The sequence below is a fragment of the Callithrix jacchus genome, chromosome 6 (assembly GCF_049354715.1).
Source record: "Callithrix jacchus isolate 240 chromosome 6, calJac240_pri, whole genome shotgun sequence".
Classification (NCBI taxonomy): Eukaryota; Metazoa; Chordata; class Mammalia; order Primates; family Cebidae; genus Callithrix; species Callithrix jacchus.
Genome location: NC_133507.1, coordinates 69,656,059 through 69,668,635, shown reverse-complemented (window position 1 = coordinate 69,668,635; position 12,577 = coordinate 69,656,059). Strand labels below are relative to the sequence as shown.

The 12,577-nt window shown below is 35.1% G+C and overlaps 1 protein-coding gene across 5 annotated transcripts in view; it reads right to left on the bottom strand.

Annotated features, from left to right (window-relative positions):
- The window catches only part of ITGB6 (integrin subunit beta 6), a 78,712-nt gene extending 66,879 nt beyond the window's left edge, over window positions 1–11,833 (bottom strand). For 2 of the 5 annotated variants that reach the window (XR_013518907.1, XM_035304709.3), the window contains exons 1-4: window positions 11,540–11,806; window positions 10,718–10,797; window positions 8,447–8,651; window positions 7,629–7,875 (exon numbers count right to left, since the gene is read on the bottom strand). Coding sequence is in view for 4 of the 5 variants with exons in the window: in XM_035304709.3 (XP_035160600.1) it covers window positions 7,629–7,875; window positions 8,447–8,651; window positions 10,718–10,797; window positions 11,540–11,600 (593 nt within the window). In the remaining variant the exon portion in view is untranslated. Of the gene's footprint in view, window positions 1–7,628; window positions 7,876–8,446; window positions 8,652–10,717; window positions 10,798–11,539 lie in introns of all 5 variants that reach the window. The other 3 variants (XM_035304710.3, XM_054257591.2, XM_008998819.4) reach the window with 3 other exon arrangements.
- Window positions 11,834–12,577: the final 744 nt, after the last annotated feature.

Sequence of the window (12,577 nt, the reverse complement as noted above, 5' to 3'; positions counted from 1 at the left end):
AAGAGAGGAAGTCAAATTGTCTCTGTTTGCAGATGACGTGATTGTATTTTTAGAAAACCCCATAATCTCAGCCCCAAATCTCCTTAAGCTGATAAGCAACTTCAGCAAAGTCTCAGGATACAAAATCAATGTGCAAAAATCACAAGCATTCTTATCCACCAATAATAGACAAACAGAGAGCCAAATCATGAATGAACTCCCATTCACAATTGCTGCAAAAAGAATAAAATACCTAGGAATACAATTTACAAGGGACGTCAAGGATGTCTTCAAGGAGAACTACAAATCACTGCTCAAGGAAACAAGAGAGGACACAAACAAATGGAAAAACATTCCATGCTCATGGATGGGAAGAATCAATATTGTGAAAATGGCCACACTGCACAAAGTAATTTGTAGATTCAATGTTATTCCCATCAAGCTACCATTGACTTTCTTCACAGAATTAGGAAAAAATGACTTTAAATTTCATATGGAACCAAAATAGAGCACATATAACTAAGACAATCCTAAGCAAAAAGAACAAAGCTGGAGGCATCATGCTACCTGACTTCAAACTAAGCTACAAGGCTACAGTATCCAAAACAGCATGGTACCAGTACAAAAACATATATAGACCAATGGATCAGAATAGAGACCTCAGAAATAATGCCACACATCTACAATTATCTGATCTTTGACAAACCTGCCAAAAAAATGGGGAAAGGATTTTCTACTTAATAAATGGCATTGAGAAAACTAGCTAGCCATATGCAGAAAACTGAAATGGGACCCCTTCCTTACACCTTATACAAAAATTAACTCAAGGTTGATTAAAATTTAAACATAAGACCTAAAACCATAAAAACCCTAGAAGAAAACCTAGGCAATACCATTCAGGACATAGGCATGGGCAAAGATGTCATGACTAAAACACTAAAAGCAATGGCAGTAAAAGCTAAAATTGACAAATGGGAACTAATTAAATGAAAGAGCTTCTGCACAGCAAAAGAAACTATCTCACTGTCTGAAGAATGGAGTCACCGACCTCTCCATGCCCAGAATTGAATGTGGTCTTGATCTTGCAATGGGAAAATGTATCTGCGATGATCGAGGAAGTATTTGAGGCAACAGACCTTACTGTATACATGCTCTGAATCAATAAGCATTTTGGATGTCTAAAAAAAAAAAGACAACCTACAGAATGGGAGAAAATTTTTGCAATCTACCCATTTGACAAAGTGAGACTGTCATTTTAAGGCAAACAATTGCTAGTATTTGTTGCCAATGACAAAATTTGAGGTAACTAGAAAATTAAAATTTTGGAAAAATTGTATTGGCTACTCATGAGATTAACAATACCTCACAATACTTCAAGATTTGTCTGATGAGAATGGTAGTGATATTAACAAATGTGATTTTTTTTTTGATATTGTATCATGAAATCTGGAAGGTCTGCCTAACTCAATGAATCAATATTTTACAAAGCACAAAGCATCATATTACAAAATTACACATTGGTTAAAAAAAGTCATCCAAAATGAAAAGAGACAAGGCTTTTCATGTCAACCATATGAAACATTCATTGATATTGTTTCAGGTTACTCATTAAAAGTACCTTTCACCTGTTATTTAGTTTGAAGGTAATATCCAAGAAGAATGATCACAGTCATTGAAAAAAGCTGTTACATGCTTCTTCCTTTTCCAACTATATGTTTATATGAGGTTTAACTTTCTTCATGGAATTCAATTTTTTAAAAAGGCAAAAGATTAAATGCAGAAGCAGATAGGAGAATCCAGTTGTCTTCCATTAAACCAGATGTTTAAAGAGATTTACAAAAATGTAAAACAGTGCCACTCCATTTTAGAACAGAAAGCCTGTTAATTTTTATTTTGTTTCAGAAAAGTTATTTTTTATAAAAACATATTACAGTAATATGCAGTGGGTTTCTTATAATTATTAAATAAATCAATAGATAATTATTTTTAAATGTTTACTTTCTAGTATGATGATTATGAGTATATATAATGCACATAAACTAAAGCCCTTGGGGCTTTTAATTTTTAAAAGTATAAGGGATTCCTGAGATCTAAAAGTTGAGGACCACTAGATTAAAATAATTAGAGATAAATTAGTAAGTGTTAATGAGAAGAAGAAAAAGTTAACACTTGTTTTGAATGTCTGTTTTGTTCTGAGTTCATTCGGTTCTCACAGTTACTCTAGGAGGTAAATATTATTATACACATTTATTGGTAATGAGACTGAGCTCAAAGAGAGTAATTGTTTATCCAAAGTTATGATTTTAACCCAGATCTGAAAAATCCTATGCTTTCCTTTTACCTCTAATTGCTTTCCTACTAAAGAACATTTTATTCTATAATATGGTTTGATCAAATGATTGACTTTTTATCTTCACATGTATATGTATGTATGTGTGTACAAGGTGATACTATCTGGACAGAGAAACTGAGAGAGTTAGGGCTATAATGGAAATGGAAAGCATATAATATTGCCACAAGAAAAGAACTTGCTATTTATAAACTTAATGGTAAATTTTGTCAATAATAATCTTCAGTGAACCTTTCACGAGATCAAATATATGATTCTCCTTCAGTCTTCACTTTCTGCATCCCCTGCAGTGCTCTGGTCTCTCCCTAATCACACCCTATTGTTGTACAAATGCTTTCATTCGTTAACTCAGTCAATTCTTAAAACCACTCTTTGTGATTGGTATTGTTATTCCAGACTTACAGAGGAAAACATTGAAGACTTGAGAGATGAAATGATTCGCCTAAGGTCACATTATGAGTGAATATATGAATCAAGACCGAATCCAGGGCTTCCTCTGAAGCCCTTGTGCTTAATGACCCTGCAATACCATGTACCTGCTTCTCCAAAGGATTTCAGCTACTTGAGAACTGGGACCAGGTCTGTTCTTCCAAATATCCCCCTGCCTAGCACATTGCTTGGTACATAACTGGAACTCAGTAACGTTTTGTTGAACAAATGAATGAATAAATGAATGCATGAATAAGATACAGTCAGAGCTAAATAAATGAGCCAAGCTGCTTTCATTTACTGGAAGCCTGATTAAGGACAGAGTCTCATTGTTAGTTTAAGATGCTGGGCTGCCAGTTTAGTTGAGCCATTCAACAGTCTTAATTTTAGTTATATTCTCTGGTAACACTCCACACTCATTGGTTCTCATGGTTATTATTGTACAACATGCTGCTACTTCTTTGCTGATCTGTGACATGAAGAATGATTTTAAGTATACCCCCTGGGGCAGAGGTGGCACTTTGTAATTCTAGATGAAATTACCCTACTAAACTCTCTATGGAAGCTTATTGTAGGGGAAAGACACACAGTATACCAAAGAACTAAATACAAAGTGTATTTAGGTAGAATATTCTCTGATTTTATAAAGGGGACCAAAAGCATTAGCAATGCTTTTATGATAGGTATTTAAGAGGTTGTTAGCACCAATAACAATAATAACAATAATAATACCTTACTTTTTATTCTATAGCATTTTTGAGGGCACAGGTCTTTATAACTCTGAATAGAAATCTATGTATTCAGCATTGCAGGAACTGATCTTAGATGCCACCTTATTCTGTCTTCCCTCATGACAAAATGCTGATTTTGGAGGGGCAGGTGCTTCCTTTGTAGTTAACTGGTCATGTAACTAAGTGCCAGCCAATTGGATGCAAGTCTAAGGTATTGAGTAAAATTTGTGGCAAAACCCCTTAAGTTGGGAAATAAAATTTAACAACCGTTTATAATTTTTAAAAAAACCTACCAAGCAAGGAATAGAAGATAATTTTTTTGATCTGATGAAAGGAAATAAAAAACCACTAGCTAACAACATATGGTGAAACACTGATCCTTTCTCCCTAACATCATGAAGATGACTAGGTTGTCCTCTCCTACTACATTTATTTAAAAGAGTACTAGACACCCAAGCCAGTGCAATAAGGTCAGAAATAATAAAGAGGAAGCATAGACGTTGGAGAAAAAGAAGTTGTTATTCACAGATGACATGATCATATACACAGAAAATTCTAAGGAATCTATAAAAATCACACTAGAACTAAAGAGAAAATTAATATAAAGTTTGAAGGATACAAAGTGAGTATGTAAAATCAATTGTATTTCTACATGTTATCCAAAAGGAATTTGAAAATAAAAAATTTTAAATGTCCCTAGAAATAAGTAAAACAAAACATATGCAAGATATCTACCCTGAAAATGATAGAACTTTGTGCTGAGACATTAAACAAGATCTGAATGAACGAAGATATATGTCATGTAAAATGACTGGAAAATTCAATACGTGTCAGATGTTTAATATCCCCACAAATTGATCAATGGTTTCAATGTTGTCTCAATAAAAATCTCGGCATATTTTTTTGAAGAAATTGACAAGTTGATTCTAAAATTTATATGGAAATGTCAAGGATCTAGGATAAACAAAATGAAAGGACAAAGTTGGAGGACTTATGCTCCTGATTTCAAGACTGTCTATAAAGCTACAGTAAGGGAGGTAGTGGGGCATTAGTGGTCACATGGTTATATTCAATGGATCAATGAAACAGAATAGTGTCCAGAATTAGACTCACACATATGGTCAATTGCTTGTCAACAAAGACATTAAGATAACTCAATGTGGAAAGGAAAATCTTGTCTAACAAATAGTGCTTGAACAACTAGATATCTCTATGGAAACAAAAAAATCAACCTAGACATTTTTTTCTCATTCCAAATACAAAAACTAATTTGAGATCAGAAGCCTAAATGTAATCACATTAACCACAAAGCTTCTAGAAGAAAATATAGGTGGAGTCTTTGTGACCTTTACAGTAAGCAAAAATTTAATAGAACATAAAAAAACACTATAAAATTAAAAATTAATAAGTTGGACTTCATCAAAATTAAAAACTTTTGCTTGACCAAAGGCATTATAGAAAAATTAAAATACAAGCCGTAAAGTGGGAGATAATATTTTTGACAAATACATATATGTATATTTTTGGCAAAATGTATTTGACAAAAAACTTGTATCCAGCATATATAAAGTACTCTTAATGCACAATGTTGGAAAGATAGTCTAATCTTAGATTTCAAACGAAGCTTCACAAACTAAATAGGAATGGCAAATAAACACAGGAAAAGGTGCTCGACATCATTCATCATTAAGGAGATGCAAATTAAAGCTACAATGAGATACTACTGCACACCTATTAGAACGTCTAAAATTAAAAAAACTGACAACATCAAGTGTCAGTAAGGATGAAGAATATCTGGAACCTTGTCATACTGCTGATGGAAATGCAAAATGTACATTCGCTTTGGAAAACAATTTGGTAGTTTCTTTAAAAATTATACAGTTCAGCAATTCCAGTTTAGGTGTCTATTGTGAAGAGAAGTAAAAGCATACATCCATTCAAAGACTTCAGTGCAAGTGCTCACAGCAGCCTTTTCATAATAGCCCCCTAAAATAGAAACAACTCAAATGTTCTCCAATGAAAGAATGAGTAAACAAAATATAGTAAATAAATACAATGGATTGTTAACTGAAACGAAAAGAAGCAAACTCCTGATACATACAAAGTCATAGGTAAATCTTGAAAACATTATGTTGAACCAAAGAAGCCAAACACAGAGGGCATATACTACATTACATATTTATATAAAATTCAGGAATAGGTAAAACCAATATAAATTATCGACTTCGGAAAGCGGTTGCCTTTGAAGTGGTAGAACTGACTGTAATGGGAAATTTCTGAGGTGATGAAAATATTCTGCATCATGTTTTGGATACTGATTGCAATGGTATATTTAACCATCAAAACACATCAAACTAAACATTTTCCATCTGTGCATTTTAGGCATGTCAACTATACGTCACAAGGAATTGTGAGGAGTAGGCAGACAGTGTACTTATTGCCCCTATTTTCCTCCTTTCCTCCTGACTGAAATGAAGAAGTGATGATTAGTACCCCAGCACCATTCTTGGACCATGAAGATAAAATCCAAGTGTCAATAATGGTGAAACAGAGAGCAGAAAAAGGCCTGGATTCCTCATGTTTTTGAATCTGCCATACATCCCTGAATGGCCTTCCTCTGGTCCTTATATAAAAAAACAGAAGAAAATATTGGCTGGGCATAGTGGCTCATGCCTGTAATCCCAGCACTTTGGGAAGCTGAGGCAGGTGGATCACTTGAGGTCAGGAGTTTGAGAACAGCCTGGCCAACATAGTGAAACCCAGTCACTACTAAGACTACAAAAAATTAGCCGGGTGTGGTGGCAGGCGCCTGTAATCTCAGTTACTCAGGAGGCTGATGCAGAAAAATTGCTTGAACCCAGGAGGCAGAAATTGCAGTGAGCTGAGATCATGCCACTGCACTCCAGCCTGGGTGACAGAGTAAAACTCCATCTCAAAAACAAACAAACAAACAAACAAACAAACAAACAAACAAAAAACCTCCCTTTTTAAGCCACCATCACAGATATTTAAAACCAAACACAATTTTTAAGTGTTACAATCATTGAAAAGTTCCTTTTATGGTTAAATTATTTTTGATTATGTTAGATTGTAGTTGGGGGCTACATTGAGATTTTTTTAAATGGTATAATAAAAGCTATTTATCTTTTATAGAGATTGATGCTTTTGGTGTATAAAAGTATTATGTCAATAAACATTTGGAAAATTATTTCATATATATTAGATGTATAGTAGTAATGGGCTTGCTTTTGGGACAAATCGAATATGGGTACAGATCATGGGTTTGTCATGTGGCCTTGGGCAAATAGCTAACCTCTCAGAGCCTCTTATTTCTTCTGAGTATAGAGCTGGTGTTATTAAGCTTTAACCTGCTGTTATGAAGACTGAATGAGGTCATGTGTGTAAAACCTTCAGCACAAGGTCTGGCACAGAGCATATAGTAGCTCTTTTTCAATAGGAGAATATTAAATAGTTTGTTTCTGAACATGTCATTCACTTAACAGGTAAGCCATCACAAAGCAATTTGTCCTCCACCATCACCTGAATAATATGTGGTTTTAATAGCTTATTATAACATATTAGAATGGAGTCATTGCCTATGAAATCATTTACTACTGAATTTAATAGCTATGAAGGCTGCCCAGGCCTTCTCCAAGCAATAGGAGAAACAAATATTTCCCAAAGTACATCAGAGAAAGTTGCAAAAATTATTATTTTGCCAGAAGTCATTGTTGTGGAGAAACATTCTGGGAAAGTGAAGTTATTCTCCAATAACCTCAGAAAGTGGTGGCCACTGAGACTAGAAAGTGTGTGAAAGACTGGGCGAGGTGCCATCCAGCGGAGCCTATGGTGAAAGCCTTGGTCCCCTTGTCTGCATAACACACATTCTGGTTTGCTACAACCTGCCCTACACTGGAAGGCAGATGCAGAGGCTGCAAGAAGCCATGGCTAGAACCATGTAGTTCAGATGACCTCACCTCCACTCCAAGCAACCTAGGCACTGGAGAGAACTGCTGAGATCCAACCAGATGAAGCAGAAATGCCAGGGAGTTAGCAAGCTCCTGGCAAGTGCAGCTCAGAGCCGGGGTATCTCCACAAAAAATCAGTGCACGAAGATGCCAAGGGAATCATTTGCTTACCTGCAAGGGTTGGCAATTTCTTCTGGTGTTGTTTTCACAAAAGGGGATACAGGTTTTTCAACAAATGATCCGAAGCCCAGTCTAAAGTTGCTGGTTAATTTAGACATCTCCTTGGAAAGCCGGGATCCCAGCTCCTTGATTGTGTGGAGGTCATCATCCATGGAGGCGGAGAGGTCCATGAGGTAATACAAATCCACCGGATAGTCCTCGGTCTGGCGGACATGCACTTGCAGAGTCTGTGCACCACCTGCAAAGACCAATGGGAAAAGCAAACCCAGAAAAACACACTGAGATTCATTTGCAACTGGCCAGTTGCTGGGTCAGCTGGCTATTACACCTCAGTAAGAACTTACTGAAAGTCAAGGTCCTAAATGAACCAACCCATAAAAATTTTTCAGCAGGGAGTTTAGAACTACTGGAGGATAAGTTAGGATATTTTATATCTCCTTGGGAGAACTAGCATCCATTTAGATAGAAGATAAGCTGAATTTTTTGTGCTTCGTTTTAGAAAAGAGGCATCTAATAAAAGAGAGTTTAAATCTACATTACAACCCTTGAAGAGATGTGAGGTAAGCCTTAACAACATTTGAGTAATTTAAATGGTTACTATTAGAGAAGGCTTCTTTAGTAACACATTTGGAGTGCCAGGGACCAATGTGAATAAAGAAAAGTGTGAGCCTAGCAATTTTCTATTTCCTTAAGAATGGGAAATTCGAGGCATAATAATCAATGTAATACAATACAAGACACATTAGTGGAGTAGAAGAATTGCCATATATGACATCAGATCTATTTACATGAGCCAAATCCTAACATACCTGGTCTCAACTTCAGGATCAAGCTTTGAGGTGCAATCTGAACAATGTCAGAACTATTTTTCTGTGTGCCTACACTGAGAGGCTTATTTTTAAGTATTTCTACTTGTGAGACAGGGTTTTCGATGAAGTTTAATTGACATCCTTTAGCTAATAGGTTTGCTGGGGTATCACACCTTTCGCCAACTCCAGATGAGTGGGTAAAATTCTAAAAAAGAAAAAAGAAAATCAATAACTAGAAAAAGAAAACAAATCTGAATTTCTTATAAGATACCAGCAATTGAAAGTTTTTTATTATACATAGAAAGGAACAACCAGTATTAACCTTTCTAAAAATATACCAAAAAGTAAACAGCATCAACATAAAGAAGAATTTACATCAACGAATGGATAAAATAGCCAGTTAACATCAAATGGCAGTAACCCTAAATTTAAGTCGACTAAATCCCCCAATCAAAAGATACAGCCAAAACCTAACGGTATGCTACATCCAGACCCATTTCACATCCAAAGATACACAAAGACCTAAAACAAAGGGTTGGAGAAAGATCTACTAACCAAACGGAGAGCAAAAATAAATAAATAAATAAAAAGCAGGAGTTGCAATTCTTGCAGCTGATAAAATAGATTTCAAAGCAACAAAGATATAGTGGTAAAAGGATCAATGCAACAATAAGAGCTAACGATCCTAACACCCAGATACATAAGACTCATAAAGAGATTTAGACTCAATGAGATAGAAAATTAATAAGGATATCCAGGACTTGAACTCAGATCTGGAACAAGTAAACTCAATAAATATTTATAGAGCTCTCCATTTTAAATACACAAAATATACATTCTTCACCTTAAATACACAAAATATTCATCAGTCATTATTAATACCCATTTTTAGAATAAACCTACATTCCCGTTCTCTCTCCCTCTTTTTCTTCCTCTTTCTTCCTCTCCTTCACTCCTTTTTTTTCTTTCTTTCAAAAAAAAAAAAGTTTTTCTGCATATTTTGCTAGTTAAGCATCTTGCCATGTTGTATCCCTACATGACTAACATTGATTATATGTCTAACGTTAAGTTATAGGTGAATAACCAGAGAATTCTGCCAGTAAAATTCTGAGTAAAACTGGCATCTCCTTTTAATTATATTCAATAGAATTCACGTAACAGTCGCGTGTGTGCGTGCGTGCGCACGCGTGGCTTAAGCTCACTTCTTTAAAGCTTCTTCCCAGGCCACGACCAGTTCCTTGAAAGAGTGAGGTTCGTAGATTTTCCTTGTATATTTTCAATCCTGTTTTGATACAGGAACTCGAAAAAAGCATAATTCTCTTGGACTTTTGTTTGTGGCTGCATCGGTCAAGGCCGTGTTAGGGGAGTGAGCTGCGTTTGTGCTCTCTTGTCTGTGAGGCCACCCTTCATGGATAGACACTGAACTCGGAATTTGGGTTTCTACAGGTAGAGCCCAGTTCTGAGTTTGGTGTCGAGGTTTGTTTCTCTTTGAGCATGCTACTAAGCTCTCGCTGAACTTGGCATTCTAAACAATTTATGTTTAGATTATCTTTATGAGATCCAGTGGGTAGAGACTTGTTTTAAAATTCGGAGAGCTAATGCCTTTCTCACCATGAATCAATTAGACATCGCTCTCTAGTGTCTTAGGATGGCTTACTACATAGTCCCCAATCATCTTCATACTGCTTTCACATAGTTTTCTGTTTGACCAGATAAGGAGTGCCTATTTGGGACTTTTTCACTGGTGTGGTACAGAGTCACTGAATTTATGAAAATTTAATTTTTAAAAGATCTGGATAATGTCTGACCAGTAATATTTGCCTCAAACCTAGAACACATGCCTTAGAAGCTAGTAGTAGTTCAGAATGGATCCTGGTACCAGATGGAATACAACTAGAATATGAACATCAAATGTATGTTTAACTTTAGAAAATATCTCCTTGGTCTCTGATTATCCAGACAGCCTCCATATTTTACATGTAACCGGTTAGAAATGGCTTTACAATAAAAGAAGGAACCAGGTAAAATTAAAAATACCAAGTTAAGTATTTTCTCAGAATAATTTGACATCCACTCCTTCCATAAATTGTTTTTGAAAGTAATCACATGAATGCCATTTTGAGCCACCATTGCTCACCTTCTCCTTTCCCGATTTGTTTTACTCATGCAATTCCACAAAAAGCAAGACACAATCAGAACTATTGCTGAAGAAATTAACATGACTGTAACTGCAGACAAGTTTTAAAAACACGTTGAGGTCATTCGTTTTACCTCCTGAGCACACCAGGCACACTGAGGTCCAATGAGCAGGCAGTCTTCACAGGTTTCTGCACCTCCCAGGGCACAGCCACCTAGGTTTAGACCCAGCAAGATGCAGAAATTAAGTACACTTTCAGTCATTCCATTTGTCAGACTGATGGCTCTTACATTACTTGAACAAAACAACATCAAAGGTAATTTTAGTATGCAAGATCATTCCTCGAAACGTTAGCAAGTCACATAAAACTTTGTATTTTACATCTATCACATGTAAAATATGTGTACATATATTAAAAAGTATGTATGTCTTTCAAACCAAAATTACCATTCTCTTTTTTCTTAAAATGTGGAAGTTCACAAATATAGGATTATCCTATTTATTATTAGCCAATATTTGCCACTTTAATTTTTAAAAATTACTTGCATCCATTAAAAAATGCTTCTCTCTTAAATTAGGCATTTCTGTTTTTGAAATAAGTCCTCCTTTTTCTCTTTCAAGATTATTACTCTTAAGTGGAAGATCTTGTGGTAGAATAAAATAGAAAAGTTTCAAAAATGGTTATTACAATGGCACGAAATTCTATAGGGCAGTAATGCTATTTAATTATCCTCTTTAAAATGCCTGTGCAACCTTTGTATTTATTTACCTTAAGCCTACAGCATTCGCTATGGAACTGCGTGGTGTTTGCCTGTAATTGTTAAAGTGTTCACTCAGTGACAAAAGAGCAATGGAACAGATCAAATAAAAAATGACTTCAGATCTACTTTCTGAACCAAATGACAGGTTTGTCAAGCATACCATGAAAGCAGTATATCGGAGAACACTGGTCTTACCTTGTACGTGATCATTCCTTCCTAGAAATAGAAAGAACAGGCAAAGCAGTTCAATCCCCATTCGTTTCAGTTCTTGCTGTGCAGACCGATTAAAAAATGAATTACCTTCAGCGTTTCAAGACCAAAGCTGAATATTGTTAAAGTCTTTCTTTCTTGAAGTACATTTTAAATACCACTTACACTGCTTTGAAAAGAAACTTGAGATGTGAGTTAGAGAGTTTTCATTAAGACTGAAATGAAAACAGAGGCTACCTGGACAGGTAAAGCAGAAAAGCTGTGTTTAAAAGCAACTTCAACATGATTTACTTCCTTGTTCTCCTTATAAGGAAGGCAGGTGTACAATCACAAGAAGGTGGGGAAATTCATTCAGTAGAAATTTTTGTGTAAGTTCTGTTAGTCTCTCTGCATCCTAGAGAAAGTTAATATCATTAGGGAAATATTGATCAATGAAATATCAAAACAGCAATTGAAATATAGTCATTTCTAAAATAATTTTAATTTAATGTAAATAGTAAAGATATTAAATAAAATATATAACCTATATGTAAGAAAAGTAAAAAATGAGCTAAATGAAAATACCTGAGATTTTTGTATTTCATTGTTAAATCCTTTGCAAAGAATGGAAATAGACCCTGAAAAAGAAAAATCATTGTCTTACAGTAAATGAGAGAGCAGGCTAGGGAAAGCAAAGCGCTGTTTCCTTATTTTTTAAATTAAATGAAATATATTTTTATAATTAAAAAATTCTTTAAAATGTTATTGGAAATAAGCATAACAAATAAAAATCAAAGAAAATAAAAATAAGAATGTCTCAAAACAACGACAACAACGATGAAAACAGAAACGACGGTGCCCAAGATTCTGAAACCCTCAGGCTAGGGAACCAGTTCTGTTTGCAATGTGCTGTTCCAACTTTTAGCTCATGATTTGGCACATGGGATACATTTATTTGTTGAGTGAAAGAGTGACAATTCAAAATATATAGGATCACTGGCTAAATTCATGAGGTTGTTTGTATTTTTCCCCCATGGGTTCTTC